The sequence below is a fragment of the Nyctibius grandis genome, chromosome 3, assembly GCF_013368605.1.
Source record: "Nyctibius grandis isolate bNycGra1 chromosome 3, bNycGra1.pri, whole genome shotgun sequence".
In the NCBI taxonomy this organism is placed as follows: domain Eukaryota; kingdom Metazoa; phylum Chordata; class Aves; order Nyctibiiformes; family Nyctibiidae; genus Nyctibius; species Nyctibius grandis.
In genome coordinates, this window is record NC_090660.1 from 76,302,909 (window position 1) to 76,325,365 (window position 22,457).

The 22,457-nt window shown below is 41.1% G+C and overlaps 2 protein-coding genes across 6 annotated transcripts in view; both read right to left on the reverse strand.

Moving 5' to 3' along the window:
- The window catches only part of TRAM1 (translocation associated membrane protein 1), a 30,596-nt gene extending 25,429 nt beyond the window's left edge, over positions 1 to 5,167 (reverse strand). The window contains exons 1-2 of one of the 3 annotated variants that reach the window (XM_068396356.1): positions 5,069 to 5,167; positions 1,173 to 1,236 (exon numbers count right to left, since the gene is read on the reverse strand). Coding sequence is in view for 1 of the 3 variants with exons in the window: in XM_068396354.1 (XP_068252455.1) it covers positions 1,173 to 1,236; positions 4,299 to 4,421 (187 nt within the window). In the remaining 2 variants the exon portion in view is untranslated. Of the gene's footprint in view, positions 1 to 1,172; positions 1,237 to 3,614; positions 3,801 to 4,298; positions 4,580 to 5,068 lie in introns of those variants that run through there. The other 2 variants (XM_068396354.1, XM_068396355.1) reach the window with 2 other exon arrangements.
- Positions 5,168 to 6,334: 1,167 nt separating this feature from the next.
- LACTB2 (lactamase beta 2) lies at positions 6,335 to 22,130 on the reverse strand. Of its 3 annotated transcripts, none has more exons than XM_068396338.1 (7): positions 21,891 to 22,130; positions 21,174 to 21,337; positions 19,817 to 19,940; positions 17,393 to 17,571; positions 12,943 to 13,091; positions 11,273 to 11,350; positions 6,335 to 8,578 (listed from the first exon to the last, which is right to left on the reverse strand). In XM_068396338.1, exons 1-7 carry the CDS (start codon positions 22,010 to 22,012, stop codon positions 8,504 to 8,506), a joined length of 891 nt encoding a protein of 296 aa, XP_068252439.1. In that variant the 5' UTR covers positions 22,013 to 22,130; the 3' UTR covers positions 6,335 to 8,503. The 3 variants fall into 3 exon arrangements, with proteins under 3 accessions (XP_068252439.1, XP_068252438.1, XP_068252437.1); XM_068396337.1 differs by having other exon boundaries at positions 11,269 to 11,350; positions 21,891 to 22,129; XM_068396336.1 differs by lacking the exon at positions 6,335 to 8,578 and having other exon boundaries at positions 11,120 to 11,350.
- Positions 22,131 to 22,457: the final 327 nt, after the last annotated feature.

The following is a 22,457-nucleotide window of genomic DNA, read 5'->3' on the forward strand; positions in this document are numbered from 1 at the left end:
TATTGGGAAAAACTGTCTGGATTGTTCCTGCAACGGGCAAAGGTAAACCCATTCGTGGGATTGCTTTTGCTCAGGGACCTGGATGTACTTGGTGGGTGATGTTGCAAGATGGTGAAGTCCGATGTGTCCCTGAAGGTGATCTGATTATGGGTGAGACTACTTAAGTCTGAACTGCATGTTGTTGCTGCATAAGTGTCTTTTAGGTTAAGACAGTGGTGATGCGACCGGAGCTAGCTTCATCAAGTGGCGTCCAGTAACCTCCTCGAGTCTGACATCTTTAACCTGCAACCCGTGGGCACGAACCATGACAAAAGAGAGACTGCTAGCCAGAAAGACTGCTGAGAGACTGCTAACCAGATGCAAACCCACAATCCTGAACCAAATGAACTTGATGGACTTTTTGCATAAAGATGAATCATAGACTAGTGATATGTATATATATATTTGAAAATGAAAAGGTAGTGGTGATCTGAGTATGACATGAATGGTATGGAATAAGGGGTGGAATGTCCTGGTTTGGCTCAAACCAGGCCAAATAGTCTTAGAGAACCCAAGGTCACTGCTTATGAGTAAAGAGCCGAAGGGGGTTGTACCTGCAGGGAGTAGTGGACGGGGCAGGTGACCCAGGATTGACCAGCAAGGTATTCCATCCCATACATGTCATTCTCACTTTCCTGTTTATCACTAACCCACTGCCTCCTGGAGGTGGGGCCCAGGAGGGAGGGGCCCTCCTGTCTCCCACTGATTGGTACCAGCTTTGCCAAATCTCCAGTTAAAAGCCTGCAGGTGTGATGGCAGTGGAGCTTTTGCATTTTGCCCTCTGCCCGTGCTGGGTGGAGCTACTGCATTTTGCTCTCTGTCTGTGCTGGGGGGAGGTACTGCCTTTTCCCCTCTGCCTGTACTGGGGGGAGCAATTCTGCCTGAGGAGGATTTCCAAGCTCTTGATCTTGGTTTTGTACATATTTGTATATATTTGGTTATTTCTATTATTATTGTTATTATATTCTTTTTCATTATTATAGTTTATTAAAACTGTTTTAACTTTCCAACCCATAAGTCTCTCTCCCTTTTCCCTTTCCCTTTCCCTTAGGTGGGGGGGAGAGGGTTAACAGAGAGCATCTGCCACCTGGTTAATAGCTGGCCCAGCTTTAAACCGTGACAAAGATACATACCTGTGGCAGGAATGGTAACATTATACTGAAGTGTAACAAAAATGACAGCTGCTTTTGCTGTGATCTGAAAAGAGAAAAAACAAAAATGCTATAAATTCTCACTGAAATGAACTATATTAAACTGAAAACATCTGCCCATAGTTTTAGCACCCCTTCCCCAGCACATTTGTCCCCTCCCATAAAACTGATCAACTCACATTATCACATCACTTCACCTGACCTTCCAAAGGCAGAACACATCACGTGATCTCTATATGTTTGTTTACAAAATACACAATCTCCCGAATGAAATATCTTCAAAAATGCTACTTAAAAATAGTCTTTTCTACACCATTAAAATGAAAACACGTGCTGCAATTCTTTCTCCAGTACATACTGTATTATTACATTAAGGGAATGTACAATATCATGTAATCCCTATACCACGATGCATGCAGCAACACCTGAGAATAACCTTAGTTTAGAACTACTTTTTAATTTGACAAAACTTGAAGGTCAGAATCATATTCATAAATCTGTGGGTGATTTGGAAAACGTGGTCAAGAAAGGAGAAAAGGCATAAAGAACGGAGAACCATTTCAGGCCAGTTGTATACCAACCCAATGCAATTAACATTCTTTTGACCCTGGGAATCCTTTGGCAAGAAGTGTAAAATGAAAGAAGTTAAATTTAGAAGTAGTGGTACTACCCCTTTATGACAGACAGTAAAAAAAAGCAGAATGAATAAAAGATGGGGGGGAGAAGTTTGTTCTAAAGGCTTTTTTTTTGAGGGGGTGGTGGTGATACTATAAAACCCCCAATAAATAAGCAGGAGCACAAGTTCTTATCTGTCAATAAGCATAAATTAATTTTCAACTTTAACGCATCTTTGTTGAACCCCAACATGAATTGATATGTCTTAAAAGAGAGGGAAAAATAACCATGGTTTACAATATTTATGATCTGATCGTTTCTCATTGCTGTAAAAACCTAGCATCCTTGTTGCATTTATAGGACCGACAAAAAACAAACAAAAAAACCCCACAAAAATCCAAACGCCTTTATGAATCTTGGAAGGATACTTTGAGTATCTGATGATAATGATTAGGTTACTGCCAGCATTTATTATCACTCACAAGAAATACAATTTATTTCTTTTTAAGACTAGTGCTTTGTAAACAAGCCTTAGATTTTCTAGGAATCCCTGATACACAGTGGACTGTTCACTCCATGTAACTTCAGGGAATCCAACTAGTTTGTCTGAATGAGTGAAGTCACCTAGGGCTCCCTATTCATCGAGGGAGCCTTCAGAGGACAATTCAAAATGTTAGTCAATTCTGAACTGCCCGTTGAAGGCTATCAGCTACTCACAAAGTCCTAATTCCGTTGCACAAATCAGGCAGTATCAACACCCGACCATACCAACATTAACGACAGCAGGTGATTTTCAAGACCTGTATCAAAGCATTTAAAAAATTACAACAATCTTCTCAGCCGTACCACATCTGTACCAACAAAGGCATACAGCCCTTCTACACTGGGGCAGAAAACACCCTGGATTAAAAAAAAACTGGAAACAAAAGACTTCAGCAGACTCAATCCCCCCAAACTTCCAAGCTCACCAGCTATACTGTAAATACAGTAAGCCAGTAGACATAAAAGGTAATGGTTTAAGTCCATCTCTTTAACCCCAATCTCCAAAAAACCACCATATAAGGAGTGTCTTGCTGATTTGTGATAGTAAACCCAAACATAACAGCTTACTTGGTCTGCCCTGTTTTTTCTTTCCATATGTATTTTTTTTTCCCAGCTCCACTGGCTTCTAGTGCTCAGCAGTATCAACAGCTGGATAAAACTATTCCAAAAACCATCCATGTAATAAAAAGGCCCACAACCCTAAACAAATGGCCAAAATACTGAAAAGTCAGAAACATTTAGCAAACCAAAACTGAAGTGTCTTACTTTGACAGGACACCAACTGAGAACATTTTGGGAGTCACACAATTCGGTTCTCTCAGAAGGTAACAGAGAAGAGCCAAGAAGGGATACTTTACATCAGCAGCCAAGCTCAAGGTTTGGCTGCCCCCACGCATCCCTCCACCAGAGCTCACTAACTTTTCACGTCATTTAGGAAGAGCTTCAATTACTGCATCCAACACGGGGGCCCAACCACAGCGCCTGGCCTGCAAGCGCAGCCGCGCTGGCGGGGCCGGCCCTCAGCCAGGCCCGAGGCCGAGCTCCCTTCGCCCGCTGTCACACCCGGCCGCAGCCGGCCCCATCTCCCACGGAGGCACCGGCGGGAGGCACCTTCGGCGCCAGCCGAGACACCCGGATCGACCCCCTGTGGGCTACCGGCTCCCCAACCGCTTTGAGCCCCGGGAGGCGACGCGCGTCGCGCTTTGAGGGCTGCGCGTGCCTCCGTGTGTGCCCCCCCCGCCACCCCCGAGCCGCGGCTCCACGTACACGTCACCGCTCGTGTCCCTTCCCAGCCGCGCGGCCTGACGGGAGCCGTAGTGCCGGCAGGGCCCGCCGGGGCCGCGCACACAAAGAGCGGGGCAGCGTCTGTCGCGGCTGGGCCTTGCCCCCCCGCCGCGGTGCGAGCACGGCCGCACACTCCTCCCCCCCGCCGCCGCGCTCCGACTGCCACGTAACCCCGCCGCCTGCAGGAACTCCCGCCGCCACGGGAGGAAGCGCGCCGCCCCTCACCCCGTGCTGCAGGGGGGGAACGGCGGGGCACGGCCTCCCCTCACAGGCGGGCGAGTGGTGACGGGAGCCCCATGCTGGCAGCAGCCACGGGCTGCGCCGGCCGAGACAGGGAAGAGGGCGTTCCCCGAGGGGCCGGGCCCGGGGAAGCGAGGATGAGCGGCGGGGAGGACGCCCACGCTGGCTCCTCCGGCCGTGCGGCGGGGCGGCTCTTCTCCCCGCGCACAGCGGAGGCGGGAGGGCCGGGGGCCGCGCGGCCGGGAGTGGGCTGGCGGGCAGGTACGCCGGGAGGTGCCCGTGCTGGCTGAGGGGCAGCCACCCGCCTCCCACCCTGCCCCGGCGCATCGGGACCCCCGCGCCCTCCCCGCCCAGCGCCGAGAGCCCCCGGCGGAGGGGGAGAAGCGGGACGAAGTCCCCGCGGCGGGCGCGCCGGCGCCGCCTCACCTCGAACATGAGCCCCAGCAGGAAAATCATGGCCATGCAGGACACGATGTCCGCATGGTTCTGCACGATGAACTCGTGGCTCAGCACCGGCGGGTTCTTGTTGCTCTTCTTGCGGATCGCCATGGCGGGCAGGGAGCTGGGCGCCGCCGCCGCCGCCTCCCCGCTGCCAGCACAGCTCCTCTCGCCGCGGCCAGGAAGAGGCGGAGGGGGAGGAGGCGGCCGCGCAGCCGAGGAATGGCGGCAGCCGCCGCTTCACTTCACCCCGCCCCGGCCACAGGGAGCAGCCCCGACCGCCGACAGCAGCGCCCCTGCCGGCCGGCGGGGCGCTTCCCGCCCGCCCGCCCCCGGGGGCGGCGAGGGGCAGCGCCCGGCATTTCGAACCGACCAACGGCGGCGCGCGCGGCGCCTCCCCGCCCGCGGGAGGCCGCCCGGGTGGCGGTGCGGGCCGGGGCCTGGCGGCAGAGCCGAGCTGCGCTGTGCCGCCTCGGGCAGCGGTGCTGCGTACCCGGCAGCGCCGGCCGGCTACTCGCTGGCGGTAGCCCGGAGCCTGCGTTGGGCACCGGCTCAGCTCCCACTGAGGCAGCGGCGACAGAAAGTGGCCGTGGGTCCCGCCGGGGTCAAGGAGGAGGCGGCCGCACTGCGGAGCAAGCGGGACCCGCGCCCTCCCGGGCAGCGGCCGGTCAGAGCGGGCTGCCCCCGCCGCGGTGTGTGCCCGCAGAGCCGGGCCAGCCTGCACTCCCCACCCCCCCCTCCCCGCCATCCAGGTTCACCTTTGATTTCCTTGTCCTCCCCCCAGGGCTCAGCTTTGCCGCCGCCAGCCCTCCGCCGGCTGGGAACTGGGCACCCGGAGGGTGCCATGAGGAGGCCGCGCTCCCTGGATTCGTCACGGTTACGCCTGGGGCACAGCCGCGAGGTACGGGCAGCGGGCTCCTACCAGCCATCGCGTCTGCTTACCTTACACTGTATGGCCAGAAATAACATACCTCATCCAAGTAAGAGTAACAAGGAATCCAATGTCAAGAAAGCAGAAGGGAAGAAAAGCTAACCGGGAGGTAGAGAAGGAAGAGGTATTAAAAGGGAGGCCAGATGTGGACTGAAAAAACAGCCTAACCACAGAAGCTGTTACCAGGTTAAAACAGATGAATGAAGAGGTCTGAGAAATCAACAGTGATGGAGAACACATCCAGACTGAATTGAGCTGTCCATCAAACCCCCCAAAATTCATGCTACGTTTATTAAAGTTTGTTTGCCAGGTTTCTTTCCAGATGTCCATCTTTCGAAAGACTAGGCTTCAAAATGATCGCATCATTTAGGAAGGAAGCTCCCGACAGTCTGAAATGGGAGAAGCTTCTGACATCTTCTTGCAGAAGCCATCTCTGTGACTACCCGCTACCAAAACCTTGCCACGCCAACCCAATGCGCCGTTTCAGGTGGCAAGACTGCAGAGGATTTGGTAGTAAGCATAGTACTGCACCCGCAGTAAGAGATGCAAACAGAACAATGCCCTTCCTATTTGGGAACCTTTCCTGAATTCACTCGTCATCAAACATGCTTAAAGATATAACCAAAACCAACATTTTAAACAAAATGTAAATAAGCAAGTTAGCAAGGAACAGAATAGAAAACCCTAAAAAAGATATAACTACCATCAAACTTCTTTCCTAGGTCTTAAATCTAATAAATGATGCTGCCTCTCAGGACAGGATCTTAGAATTAACTGGCAGGAAGGCTAGAAATGCAATTTGTGCTTCTTCCAGCTTCTGTCCCCAGCTGTTCAGAAAGTTAATGCATCGAATGACATTTGCCCATCTAGCCTGATGAGACAGAAATTGTCCCTTCTCCTGTTTTTATTCTCAACTTTTAATGCATTCTGAACAGACGAATGTATTCAATATAAGGGATGTAAATACGCTAATCCCCATTTTTATAAACAGATTGCATATAGCTTACATTACCATTCTATTTTTAAATAAACACTCCTTCTGACTTATAATCTCATCATCAACAAGGAGTCTTAAGAATTTTACAACATCATGTAGCTGATTGATAGAAGTATCCTTTATTGTATATACATCTCAGTGACAGTGCACTCTCTGCTTTTAGTATTTCAGACGCACCATAGATGATCGTTAATGACAAGCCTGGTTAAACTCCGATTTCCCTCATTTTTTGAGACTATCACGCGTTTGCTGCAGCACAGCACATGGAATTCTCTGCTTGGTATCCTCTTGCCTTCTTTGCTGCCTTCAAGTTGCAACGACACTTGAACTGAATTCTAAAGCCATTTCCACGTATTTACAAATGAAGTATAGTAAAACAGAAGAAAATGGTTCAGTGACATTTTGCCTGCCAGTAGATTTCTTCTTTAGCTCAGAAAGGTGATGAGACGTCACCTCTTCATACCAATTTCCTGCTGGCTTAGGCTCTCAGACCTCATGAGAGAAAACTGTGCCATTTCACTGATCTTTTTCTGAAGCAAAATTACATCATTTGGAGCATGTGAATTAAGCTTTTAAAAAAGAAAACAGTAATAATGACGTTTTTATTCCTAACAATACAAAAGGTAACTATAAATTCATGAAACAGCCACATGAAAACAGTAATTATTAATGGCAAGAAGTCCGTGTGAAAGCTTTTGAGTAATTATGAAGAAACAATCCAAAAGGAATTGAAAAAAATAAGGTTTGTGGAAGGAGGGGAAAAAAAGTGGCTGAAATGAAAAAATGCAAGTAAACAGAAAATATAAAAGGAAGAAAAACTAGGAGACTTGAAGAAGACCCCAAAATGGCACTGCACAGAAAGTTAAAAGTGAGCAAGATATGGCCAAAAGCCACATCAATGAAGTTTGAAAAAAGCATCATTTCATAGTGCAGAATGTTACTATTTCCCCTCTCAGGGGTCTGCTTACTACTTCGGAATATGATTTCCGTTTTGAATTCCTCTTCCTGGGAGTATTTTTGTACTGGATTTGGCTGAGCCGACCAGAACAAATGCCATCAACTTCATACAATAATGACAACTATGAAGACATGCCTTAAATACCCAAACGTATGCATGTTTCACAAATGAAGGTACAGGATTGAAGGGTGAAAGGTTTTCAAGGATTTTCAAGGACATACGTTTATTTGTTTTTGGAACTTTCAAACATCACATATCTGCTTTTTTTTTAAGGTTGAGCCGGCATTAAAAGAAGTGCGTAAATCATGAAAAGGTCACATGCTTTGAATACACAAACTAATGCAAATATTTATACACTATTCGGAAAGTTTAAGCTACGCAGAGAACTGAACTTGCAGTTAAATTAAATTATAATCTTCAAACATTGTATTTTAATACACTATATACTATCTTACAACCCAATACAACCTTTAGTTAAATATTTGTAGTTGAAATGGATTTAACAGCAAGCCTTGAAGCTTGTTATAAAGTGACAGACAAACTTAACTTTATATGGTATGTAATACATATCAATTTATACAGCTTTTAAATCACATTCTTGCAGAATCTTATACGATAAAGAATTCAAGAGTCTGCTCCAACTCTGTGCATTTTTTGACATTGATTAGTTAAAATTCATGAATCCTTTGAATGAATTCCATAGAAATGATGTTTCCACCAGAAATCAGCGAAGTCTGGATTTACTTTCAGTGTTTGTTAAAACCTATTGCAGTGAGCAACTAGCAACGATGTGCCCAGGCAGCTAAGTTAGAAAAGGAATATAAACCCCAGTATTTACATCTGTTAACAAAAATAACTTGGTTTTTAGAATGTACAGATAACTTACTAGAAAATCACTTTTTGAAAAGCACAAGCAAATGAAAACAGGTTTAGAATAACATCTTTTTTATTCTTTTTACTAGAGTTTTTTAGATATCTGATTTATTAAGTTTATAATATTGCTTTATAATAGTGTAATATTGTTTGTAAGACCTTGCTATTTGTCTTCCGCCACCGATGATAAAGCTGGGTATTTTATAACAGAGGTAACATTCAGTTCTTCACACTCATTCCATTTTATTAACTCAGTACCTATCAGGTTATTTTAAAAATTCCCATGAAGTAGAATATGAAAAACATTAGTTAACTGACTAACTTTGCTTTAAAATTGTGTTACCACTTTTTAAAAAAAAGACAGAAGAATTAGTTTTTATTTTACATCTCATCTGAGCTCATCATTATATTTTTTCATGCAGCAACTGTGCAGATCAAAAATATTCTTGAGCAATCTTGCGTAACTTATAAATTGTTTCTCCATCTGAAGCTGGGAGACCCCTCAGGTACTGTTAAGAAAAAAAGACCAAATTAGTCACAAACTAACACTTCGATGCTATATATAAACATTAGACTATCTCAAACTTAACCTGTACATGCATATGTATGTCTGTACATGTCATTTTTTATTAAACCTACTGGAATACTTTCCTTCAGGCCAGTGTTGAGTTTTAACGGAAGGTGATAAACATTAACTTTCACAATGTAACCTAGCAATATAAAGAATGATTAATAAAAAAGGGTTTAATAATCCTACAGTTATTTAAAGTTTGGAATATTAAAATTTCTAGATATTAAGAAATTTGAGGTAGCAGAACACTTGTTGCATTTTTTTGAAATTTATGAACTTTAGAGAAAAAAATCCGTGCTGCTAAATTAAGAACAGTCAAATTATTTTTATCTCTTCATCAGCTGAATTTTAAAAACGTGAAACAATGACCAAGACGTTTAGATCCAAACACAGGAGAAAGCTTACATGCGCATACTGTGCCACGCTCCTCTACACAAGACATTATTTTTGTGTTCAAAGTGAGAAAAGCAAATCTGTAAAGGCAGTGTCACTCCTAATGGAAGTTATAAAAGTTATGTACCAACATAAACTGCAATCCCTAGAATGATGTGGTGGATTAATGACTGCAGCAGACAGCATAGAGCCATGATTTGCATGGAGTAGCTCTCTTGTAACACTGTAATATGCCTGTCACACTCATTACCAATACCGACAACATGTTTCTTTGGAAAAATATTTTGTGAAAATTAGGCAGACAGTGTTATGACTGCAACTCAAGTCTTCCATAATGAGAACAAAACTCGAAATACTGCAACTCAGACTATGTGGAAAGGACATCATACCAAAACCAAATGAACAAGTAACATGAGTATGCAAGCGTTGGTATGCTACATGGTCAGAACCAACAGAATCTATTTTCCTTAACAGATGTCCTTAATTTGAACTGAAAAACTGACAAAGGTCACATGACATTGTTTCTCATAGATCTGGGTCTACGCTTGTATTTAAAAATTTAACAACTGTTTCCACACTGCAGAGATCAGCACAGAAAAACCCCAAGTGTTCTGATGAGATTGCTTTCCTCCTCCTCTGTGAGCACAAATTGAAGATTAAAAAACAAAAACAAACCAAAAAACTTAAAAGGGCACTTTTTGTGCTTCCTGGAAAGCAGGAGCACACAGCTGAATCAAGGACCTTCAACTGGAGTAGAAGAGTCACAACAATTCTTCTGATTATTATCTCCTCTTTCTAATAATTTCAAGCAGTCGCTACTTTGTGAACAGATACCTGACTGAAGCTCTGTATCTGCTGTCTCTTCAAAATTCAAAGGTGATTTCTGAGGAAAACTGAGCTAATTTTGCCCAGTAAGCATGAACAGGGTGTTTTGGGAGAAAAACAAGAAAAAAAAAAAAAGAAAAACAATGGCTTAAGAGATGAAAGTCACTGCCTCACTCAGACAAATTAATTCCTGGACATTTGAGATGCATACACACAGTCTTTTGTAGGGAAGACTGCAAGCCTACCTTTAAAGAAAACGTTAATTTATCCACTACTTCATCTAAACAGAAAATGCTGTTGCTTTAACTACTTTGGCAGCAAAAGGAAGCGATAAATAGTCAATAGCATCTGATAACCCAGAGGACCCTGGGGAGCTAAACTGGAGAAATGTGTTGGTCAACAATGTATGTTAATAAGCAAGAACTGAGATCACATTTAAAGCTGGTGCCATAATTATCACACTGCTAAGCTTCCATGGCATTCTGCACAAAATATGTTTAAAGACATCATTTTCTGAATTTCAGTAATGACTGTATTCATGTGACTCTGGTCTATTTTCTTTGAATAAAACGCAGGTCATTGTTATTACAAAAATTAAGTCTCAATTGTTCAAACAATTAGTACCTAGTAGCTGGTTTATCATTAAAATAAACAAAAGGTCTAAGTTGGGAAAAATACACTAATTCCATGTAGTTATTCAGGTTGGTAAATACCGAAAATTTAAGACAGTTGTAAATATTCATGTGATTATTTACTTATAAGTAGACAGTCCTGGGTGCAGTTACATAATGTACAGAAATATTTTCCTTAGCTTCTGGCTGAATAACGTTTCCACATGCTCATGCCATTGCAGAAATAGAATACTTCACCTTGTTCACTAGAAGTAAAGGCACAGTGTAAAAACAGTAAACTAAATATAGCTGCTCTACTTAAGTACTGTACTAATCAGAAATTGTAAAAATTCACACAATGTGATTTTAACCATCTCTAGAACACATATATGCAACAATACGCATTTAGGAAAGGCAGAAATGTAAAGTGTAATCCCATAAAATGCTATGTATATTTAGGTATGAAATTCAGAAAATACACAAAGGTATAAATGCTAGCATTAGGAATGTATTCCATGGTATGTTTTAAATAAAAATTTAAAGTATATGCATTGCAGTCATCTGTGCTCTAAGCATGTCACAAATACTTTATAAAATATTTTCTAAAAGTTTGGAAATACTGTATAACCATAGGCTTTTTGTATATAATTCTACTTCAAGTTGTCTGAAGGACAGCTACTGCAACTAATTGCAGGTTTTTTTTCCCCCAGGAAATAATGCACTACAATATAATGAGAAACAGTACATAGAAAATAAAAATGAAAATGACCCTCCTTCCACCCCTCCATCCACAACTTACACACTTTTCCTTCTTTCTCCAACTTCTTCAAGTGGACTAGGAGGTTATTTTCTGCTGCTAGAAGTAAATTTTCAGGGATCTCCTGATGGGAACACAAATATGCATTTTGTATTTGTTTAAGTATCTCCCAATTATTTTTTCAATATACGGAACTCATGGTTTATTAACATAGATTTTCCTCTTCCGAATTGCTATGTTGAACATTCAGTTAGTTCTATAACGACAACAAACTGAAATGAGTAAATCAATTTTACACCAGTTAAACTAGTAGCCTAATAACATGTTTTGGTTTATGTTGCTCATTTTTTTGCATGATCCATTTGTATTATGCAAACTTTGGCCAACACTAAGAAGATTGTGCTCTTCTGAGGTTGGTCTGTACTGGGATGGTCTGTACTGGGTTTAAACAAGTTCAAACTTGTTTAAACACAAGTTTAAAGATGCATTTCTCCACAGATACCTGTCACTTCTATTCCATGACAATATTTGCATGGGATTAAATATACTTTAACAATTAGAACCTGTAAATGAATAAACAGTTTAAACATACAAGAGCTTCAGGAGTACCAAACGTCTCTTAAAATTTTCCAACGCTCATTAAGTAAAAAACAATAACATTTCTCAAAATCCCCCAGCTCTATCATCCTAAAAGTAAAGCCTTCTTTTTGAAAATTAAGAAGTTCTTCTCCAAATAACATGTGTCTGGCAGGAAAATTCACTAGAAAATTAGCTCAATAAATTGTGAATCTTTAAAAAGCTTTGAAAGATTATACTTCTTTTTTAATATGAAAGCTTTAGTAGTACAGAAAAAAATCTTATCATATAGTGACAGGACAAGTGGTTTGTGATTTACAGAAACATGTGAATGGCTGTATACTTAAAAACAGTAGCCGTTCAGGCAGGAAAACTGCAGGAGCTAAACAGTCACAGGTAACGGTACATCAGCATTGCAAATTGTTCAATATGACACAGTCATTCTTCTGGAAACTGGGGATCAGCAGAACCATGAAAAACGAGTTATGAAGCTGTTACAGACCTGTTCACAAAACACAGCCACTGGCAACTTTGACATCTTCTTCCGAAGCAAATGCTGCATCTCATTTATCTCTACTTGCTAGGAGGGGTAACCCCCATACCACACATACGAATTACTGAGGTTACACGCAGAATGATGAAGTATCAAAAAAGTACCCTTATGCCCGTCTAATGACACAGGCAAGCTACCCAACTTCTGAGCGTAACATCCATCTCTGTGAAACTGCAGTTCGCCTGTACCCTCCTGCAGACTCATAAATCAGGAACTAGAAGTTTTAACCCATCTTTCAAGAGATTCCACACTGTAACATATGAAAAATTAACAGTCATCTCATACTTTTAGAACCAAGCACTACAACTTTATTTTTGCTTGGTCCTATGAAACTGTGCTTAGGACCATCTAAACAGTGAAATAAGAAGTTCGTAAGAATCATCTGGGCCCCACTCCAATGAAGTGCTCAAACAATACAATTTAAATGCACAGTCATATATGAATTCTGAACAAGCAGAATTTTTTTTTTTTTTCTCTTTTAAAAAGCCACTACGGTCTTCGCCCAAATACTTAAACTGTTACATTCAATTTTATGAACATAACCTGTTTTCTTTAGTTTGATCTAAAGACTTTTCATCAACAATTACCTTGTATACTATCTTTACAAGCTCCGAGGATGTATATGATTTTCCAGCATTCTTCTGGAAAACATTTAGAATCTGCTGTTCACGTGCAGTTCGGTGAGAAATGTAGCCTTGGATTCTAGCACTTGCATCACGTACTACTGGGCCATGACCTAAATCAAAACACATGTAACACAGCACTATTACTTAAATTTGGAATTAAGTATGCTACTGAATAATTGAATCATTCTTATGTAAAATCTTCTAGACTTAAAAGTCATAATAAGAGAGCAGCACCCATACACCACCCTGTCAGAGTATCCTTGATACTAAATTGTGAGACACTCTTTGCATGGGTTTTTTTTTGGTTTTGTGGTTTGTTTTTTTTTTTGCATATAAATAGGCTAAAATTAAGTTTGAATGTCTGCATCACAGTCTGCAATTGAAAAGCATTAAGATGGAAAGGAAGAATTAGGATCTGGAAAGTGTGAATGGGGAAAGGGAATACTTCTGATGGAATAAGGAAAGCAACGAAAGACTACTTTAGGATTTTTTTTTTAAAAAAAAAAAAAGGAAAGGAGTTCACTGCTGAGCAGATTTGAAAGATGAGATTCAGATTATTATATGATCTCTGTCTGCCGCTCTCACTCTCCCCAAAGGATATCGATACTGATGATTTAAACTGATACTGCTCTTCGAACAGTAGTGGCTGAGGCAAAGGACTTGTGTCCTACTGTCCTGTTGTGGAGCTATCTAGCAAACACAGAGGCAAGAAAAGGAACACCTTTAATTGTGACAGATAAATTTGCCAGGATAGATCTTCAAAACTGACTCTCACACTGTACTTTACTCCCTTAAGAACATACTTTCATAAGTACGATCAAAAAAATTACACAAGACAAATCAGTAAGCCAATCTGAACATGTTATGGCAGGAATAAGCAATGCACAAGGAAGGTTAGATGTGGATCATTTCATGTCTGGCTGGTTAATAAACAAAACACACGTTTTTTCCTGGACTTACTGTGGCAGATCAGAAATGTTCAACTTAATGAAACGTCTTTGAATCAAATTAGAAAAAGGCTCAACTGGTAAAGCACTAACCTTTGTGAAAAAATCAAATACTGCTTCATGATACACTCAAATGACAGATGAAATGAAAATATTTTTCAAACATGAGAGTTACATGCACAGAAATTAAACTTTATGTTTTACCTAAAGAGAAATTTACTTGCACGAATATTTGTCACATGCTTCTTATAGCAACATTTCCTATTTCTTTGCCTGTATATTTCACCTGAAGTAGCAGCAGCAACTTCCAGCTTTGCCAATCTAAAATCCGAGTAATTTATAAAATGAGTAGAACATAAAACTACTGTAAAAAAAAATAGCTTTCTTTTAGAAGTTATTTGGTATCATCCAAATCAAACTATCTTTTGAGGTTCTCTGACTAGTCTAAAAAAATCATCAAATGCGCTGTTAGTTTTAACGCTTTTTAAATTTGAGCTTATTTTGCCTGAGGACAGGCAGCTTATAGAAAAACAGCAACTAATTGTTCATGTTTTGAATATCTGTGAAACAAAAAAGTGTCAAAGGAATCTATCCTTCAGCAAGTCAAAATATTTATGCATATCTCAACTTACACACTCACTTCAGCAGATTTAAAATTACTAAATACACATTGAAGCTTACCTTGTGTAAAGACAGTATTATGAGATATGTAACGTGTAAATATACAACTATACTGTCATATGCATATATATTTAATGATTTCAAACATATTTAATCAGAACCTATTGTTCCTTACAAAATAAGTTACAAATATAACAGTATCTCTAGTAAGTATGTTACCATTTATAAAAACGAAAGTGTAAATTTAGAAAAAACACATTAAGATATGCAGAGCAGAGACTATAATGGTAATGTCCATTCTCTTGCATTCTCTAATGACAGAAGTCACATTAAAGTATTCAAAATTAAGGCCTGCACATGGAATCACAAGGCAGTCTTAAACCCAGTCACTGCTCTTCCAAGTGATTTAATTGACTTAGACTACAAGACCAATGTCAGTACGTGGAATGGAACCCACATTTTGCAAAGTCAAAGGCATTTCATACCCATTAACTCATCTGATCCATAGCCATTGTGTATGCATGCACATACATTAAAATGATGTCAGAAAGCTTGGAACTAAATACAAATGTGGATATTTCCCATCCGAAATTTTTCAGGGACAGCAACACAGTTAACTTCACCAATAAATAAATTAATATCTGCATAAATGTAAAATGTTTCTGAGCATGTGAAATAGATCTCTCAAAATATGACTGTCTTCCCAATAATTCAGACTTTATATCAGGCAGCTTCATATTATTTCACACCTCTGTATAGCCCAGATGATCTAAAACAGTAAGTTTTTATCCTCATAACACCCTGTCAAGTAATATAGATTCTTTTACTTGACAGTAAATTGAAGCACAAAGGATAAAATTGAAGAAAATTATTGGCTCATGAAATCTTGCACAGATTCCTAACTCCAGTACCATTTTTATCTATATTACCAAGGAACATTGTTTATTATTACAGGATAGGGAGCCCTCTGCTGACCAAAACGCCCTTTTCTGGTCTCAAGGATTCTCATCAACTACTGGCTGTAAATAGACTGTCATGAGTATTCGGCCTGAAGTCATTTCCACATTGAATTAAAAAAGAAACATGAAAGGGGAAGGACTGGCCAAATTCAGCTACTCACACCAAACCAGCAGTCAACTTGTTACAAAAATTCATACTCCCCTCCATCTAATTCTGAGGCTGCAATATGAGTGCTAAAGCGTGGATGGGGAACAGAGAAACAGTTCAAGAATTATGAAGACCTAAAATTGCAATAAAGTCAAAGTACTGAGCTTATATAGAAAGTACTGGTAAAGCAAACTACCTTCTGCTATGGTTACCATGTTACTGTAGTACATACCAATTGTATAAACAATTGTTCTGATTGGGCAATAGTTATCTTTTACACAATTGCACATACATGTTGTGATGCAAGGATAAAAAAAAGAAAGTTCCAAACCACCTCAATACTTAGCTACTCATCACTGAAAATGCATAATATCCGACTGGCTTCCTAATTGCAAGTACAGCATGAACATACTTACAACAGTGTAGCAAACAGTTACAGATAAATGGGACAAATACTCAGCCTTGGTGAATGTGTAATCTAGATAAATAATGATTAAGGAGAAAGTGAAATACAACAGATAAAATTGATAAACCCAATAGAATTTGGCATACATGGGGTTGTGGAAGGCAGAAATTCAGTTACAGGAACAGACTGTGTTTTGTAGGTATTCAAGAAAGAAAGTAGAACATTTGCTTGATCAATAGATTGAGATTCTGGAGGCTAAAATATTCTTAGTTTTACCAGTAGTTAAATCAATAACTATGAGCAAGTCACTATTTCTGTCTTTGTCAGCCTTCACACTCATGGAGCATCTGTAATGATATTTTTCTTAAATGGCATTTTTATGCTTAGATCTTGAAGCACTTAAAGAACACCTACTTCAAAAGAAGCATATTTTAAGAATGAACACAAAAGAGATTTGGTTACGTAGGCTAAACATAGATGGTTAATAGAGGAAGACAGAACTGAGAATGTAGACACAGTCACTCAGAATGACAAGTTGAAGAAGATGAAACAGAAAAAGTCAAGACAAAATCCTGAGATGTAGCTCTGAAAAAGCAAATGAGGAGCTTAAACCTTAGTTACATAATGAATTCTTAAAATCCAGTCTTGTTAAATAGACACATGGTTTATATGAAAAGTAAATGCATTCCCAAGGTTTGGGGGAGATAGAAGAAAAAAATTACAGCAAAGACGAAGACTGAATGAATTGGCAACTTATTTTTAGAACATGATGTTTGGCCTCTGGGCTCTTGTTCAAATTTAAGCTAAGTCATTAACTAAGACAACCGTTGGACAGTTTTGCAGCTTTCCAAGATGAATTTGTGATTAATCTGTGCTGTAAAGGACAGACATCTCTCTCAAAAAACATGACTAGGTTACTCACATTGCAGTGTATGTGGGGATGCAAAGGACCAAAAGAACAACTATTACTTTTAGATCCAAGGTAACATTAAGGCGCATGGATAGAGTAATATAAGAAAACCAAATTTGCTGTATGATTCCAACAGTGAAAGTTTCTGGCCTCTGTAGGCTTTGGGCACAGACGCACAAGATTCACCCTCAAATGGAGAAATCTCACAAAGGAAAGATACCTATCACTGAGAAATTTTCAAGTCTTGCAACCACCATGCCACAAAGTCATCTTAGCTTGGCACTGAACATATATTAAGTAATGAACTTGAATTGTTACATTAGTAATGGTGTTTGATTGTAATAAGAGTTCGCAAATTCTTAGAGGAGATATTTTAAAAATATATAGTAAAACAGAGCAGTTAAAAATAGAACCACTTACCTGGATATATTAAATCTAGTTTCATTTGTAACAACCTTCTCAAAGTTGTCATGTAATCATACAGGTCTTCAATTACTGTTGTTCCTTCCCCTAAAATACAGTCACCGGAAAATACAGCATTTTCTTCTTCTAGATGTAAAGACATATGATCATCAGTGTGTCCAGGCGTATATAAAACTCTGTTTAAAGAGCAACAACAAAAAAGCATTAAGTTTTTCATACAGCATATATGCTTCATTTTCAGAAGGCAGAAACAAATAACGACAAAATCATACACTTACAAAATAGCCCACAAGAAGAACCAGAAAAAAATAGACTAAAAAAAGGCTGAGATGTCGATGTAAACAGGATATCACTTTGCCTAATCCCAGTTCATTTTCTTATACCATGCAGAGAACACAGATGATCATTTCTAACATGCTTTTACTTACATAACACATCGTAATAAAAGTGCATTAAGGGAGCTGGCTAGTCATGTAGAATTTGCGTTATAGAGGGCTCTACTCTGAAGCTTTAAAAACAAAAATTGACATTTTATTTCCAGATTGAAATGTGTGAAGTTCTTGACATACACCTCGCACTTAGCAAAAGAAGGTAAGGATAATGTTGCCAGTTCTTTTAGATATTACTACAAACTTCTGGACCCAACCCAGTGAAGTTCTGTCTCTCAAATTTTTTTTTTCCTGAAAGCCCCATGACACAGAGAAGCGGAGATGTCAAATACAACAAGGAATCATGGTCCGTTACTTGTTCTGCGTGCAGGTCATTAAACATGTGAATAGTAAAGATTTAGGACCCCACAGCTTGCATGAGTACTGCATTAGAATGTAGCAAAGGATGAATGGACAGTTGATATGTAGATAGTAACCTGAGCTGCTAAGGAGCTGCACTGCAATGTCCTTCCACTATGATTTTTGAAAGGCAGGTGGCCTCATGCTGAGGCTGATTCAAACTGAAAGTAACACAACTCAGACCAGCATCACTGCTGAACTTCATCAGAATCTTCTTGTCAATGGCAGATGCACCAAAGCAGTGACCAGGCACTGACAGAGCCGATGCCAAGCATGGTGTACAGGCCAACGCTAAGCAGCATCCAGCCATGTCAGCGCAGAGCTGGGAGGCCAGAAGTCACAGCACCATCTGATGCAATGACTTCCAGCTCTTACTGAATACTGAGTGCAGCAGAAAGCAGCTGAGCCATTGCCCTGCAAAGGCAACATAAAAATCAAGTTGATGGGTTGCATCTTGCCTTTGTAGGAAGTGGTATCCTCCAGTTCCTGATGAAACTTTTACCAGGAAGCTTAACCACTAACATGGAAAAACAAAGGAAAAAGAACCCCACACTGCCTGGCACACCTTGAAAGCTTGAAGGTTGCTAACTAAAATTTAACATGCAGATACTGATATTTTGGAACCAGTGGTGGATCTAAGAGTATCGTTAAAGTGCTTACTGAATTAACCAGGTGAGAATACCTGCTTTTAACCAAGCATAAAGTTTGGCTGCATTACCACAAACTTCAAAATGTGCCACCCCTGTCTTACTTGGATTCAAATTTAACAAGTTGTTTTCCATCTCTAAATTGATTTTGTCCAAACATGGGCCACTTAGGGTAGTGATAGGTCTTCAATATTCAATATAATACTCTCCATGATTTTTTTTTTATACTAACAAAATAAAATGCTTTTGGTCAAATATATCCTTTATTTCTATGTTTTTTCTTCCAATCAGCCAGCTGGTATATTCTACAAGTGGGATATAATTCACATCTAAACTGAGGAAAACAAACAAAATTTGTCCTTAGAAGAGTAATGCCTTGTTAATGAAAGAACTCTGGGAGCAGAATGGTCAGATCTTTTTAGTGTGTGTGTTTCCATGAGACAGAGTGGCTTTCTGTTTCAGACTCACTTCAAGCTAACAAGGCAATATGCTCTCTGCAAAGAAGCCCTCCCAAATTGGCAACCTACAAGAACCTGACAGGTTAAAGGTTTAAAATTTAGCATTTTAAGTATTAAATGTTTTAGTGTCTCCTTGGGAAATATTTTTAAAGTAAAAAGAAAGGCGTGCTAAGTAATCCATCCAGACTACCATAAACCTCCCCAAAAGTATCAATTTTGATAATAACTACTTATCTAAGAGGGATGAGAAAGTATGTAAAATCCTGTTTGATTTTCCTGGAGGAAATACTTTTCAAGGGAAATGTTCTTAACTTGAGGTCAAAATCCAAGGGCTAATTCCTGATAATCCTCATTCATAGAAACAATTTCTTAGTATAAACATACCCTGCTGGATCATGATAGGAAGTCTGCATGCGTAAGTGTTGAAAAGATGTATGGGTTGCCAATCATTAGAAATTAGAATACATCCATGTGTCAGAACTCTGAATAAAGAAGTGATCCAGCAAACTTGCAGAAATTGGTGTTTACCTGAGTGTGGCTCCCTCTGTCTCTATCACATCTCCATCTTTAAGATAAAAATATTTATGTCCTCCTTCTATTATTTCTTCACGGTGAGGGACACGAGGAAGCTTACCAATGCGATATTCAGAGTCTATTTAAAGAATGCAAAAAAAAGAGATGTTTTGAGTTTTTCACTAACAAAGCTAAAATTCCACAGAAAGGCTACATTTTGAACAAGTACTATTAATTATTACACAGTATGAATACAAAACTAGAAACAATGAATTCTGTACAGTAACTTTATGTTTATAAAGCAACCTTATTTCAGAGCCACAAACACTGAATAGTGAAAGCCACTGAATCTGAATTCTGTACTCTGTACCAGCAGCGATTTTGAAGATGAAAAAACACAAGTGAAATTAATAAATGCCAGTAATTATTATATTTTACAAATGTTCCTTCTTGACTCATCTAGAGCCAAAAACCCCAAGTTTCAACAACACCACTAAGATTTCTGTGCATTACAATTCACAGAAGCACCATTCAACGTTTGCCTAACACTGGATGGAGGCTTTCTGACCTGCAACTTCTGTCAGTGTCTATCATTTTGAACTGTGCATGAACTGTGAATGCCTTGGCTGGAACAGCTATGGATAGCAACCCAGACAAAGACACCACTGTTGTTTTCAGGAGTGCCCAGGCTTCTTTGCAGATAAGCACCTGGCAACTTTACAAAATCTGATAAAGCCCATGACAAAGCTGGTGACGAAGTTCAACAATGCTAACAAGAACCGCGTTATCCATACTGCTTATTCTCTTCCCAGATACTAAAGCAGAATTGTCTCTTACTGTTTAGCAACACGAAATACACATTTTTAGATCAGAATTTACCTGCAGACTGCCCTACCCTCTTTCTGGGCCTATGAATTTGTCAGCAATTACTAATGGTCTGCTGCAAGGAATCTCAAAGTTATGCATGTTTCTTTTTTTTCAGAGATTAAGTTATTTATTGTTTTTACACAAGCAAAAATAATGGTCAATTTGTCATTACTGTCAATGTAGAAAGGAATGAGTATCAAGTTTTTCTCACATCTCTTAATATCATGTAAACTGCTGATGATAATTAGGTTCTCATTATTCACACGTAAGAAAAATTCACTATGAAGGAATGCACAGGTATTGAAGAAAAATGGTAGTACTACGACAACATTCAGATTATTCATTGCTCTCATTCTACACACTGCCACAGTATCATGAAATTACATGTAGTTTATACAGAGATTCCAGAAGAATAATCCAGCTGATTTGCACAGAAGCACTCAGTAAAAGCTTTCTCTTGCCATGTGTTTAACATTTTCAACAACATCCAAAATCTCTGGCCTACCATTAGGGATGTTTTTGCAGATATCAGGTATTCCACCAGTATGATCCTGATGCCAGTGCGTCACTAAAATTTCTTGAATCGAGATGTTGAACTCTGACAGTGCCTGCTTTAAACAGCCAATATATTCAGGAGTAGCTGGCTCCCCAGTGTCGATAAGGACTCTTCTACACATGGAACAAATAAACAAAACAGTGAGGGTATTTAGAGTGCTCACGTGACAGTTAAACAATGTTAAACAAAGAACCCAACACTGCATGGATATGTGGTAATAATGGATGTCTCCATATTCCAGACGCCATCTCCTCCCTCCGTGATATTCCACCCCCGTGGCACAACAACTTACAAAGGAGGATAGATAATAAATTTAGTCCACACATTTGCAACTCCCGGACAAGTAGCTGGAGCTCCCGTTTAGGGAGAGCTGCGAGGCCTGAGGCGAAGCACCCACCCCCCTCCCTCACGGAATTCCCCGCCTCAGCCCAAGAGTCGCCCCGCCGAGGCTCCACACCCCCCCACCTGCCCAAACCGCCTCCGGGCACCGGCACCGAAAACTTAATGCGGATTTTTTTTTAATTTTTTTTCTTTTTTACCCTAATGAAGGCGTTTCGGAACAGGCCGGTAGCCGCCTCCAGAGGTGGAAGCGGGGCGGGGCGAGGGAAGGGGCCGGGGCCGGCGCGGCGGCCGGCCCCTTCCCCCGCCCCCGAGCAGGGTCGTTACCTGGGTCCGGAGCCCACCAGGTAGGTGTTGGTGCCCTGCAGAGTCATGGGCCCCGGATTGCAGCCCAGTACCCGCACCACCCGCGACGAGAGTCGCTCGATGCGCGGCAGCAACGACACCATCTCTGTCAGCGGCACCCGCGCAAACCCCCGCCCGCCGCTCCCGGCTCCGCTCTCCTCACACCAGCACCGAGGGGCGAAGGCGGAAGCCACTACTCCTCCTGCTCCGCCTCCCGGCGCTGGACGCGGGGCCTTCCGCCCGGTTGTGACGCGAAGCGGCTGCGAAACGACTCGGCTACCGCCCTCAGTGAGGCGGCTCCTCCCGGCCCGCGGCCGCGGCGGGACAGCGGCGGGTTTTCGCTGAAAACTCGTCCTCTAGGAACAAACGCTGTGGTAATTCAGTGGAATAAAGGCGATGTTCTCCTTTGAGGGGTCGGTGCCTGGCTGCTGCCCGGTGAGAGGCAGGTCCCGACTCTGCTGGCTTCTTCCTAAAGCCGGGAGGAATTTGTGGTAGCGACAGCTGAGTCTTCTGTATGTTCTGAGAAAATAGAAACAGAATCGTTTTGGT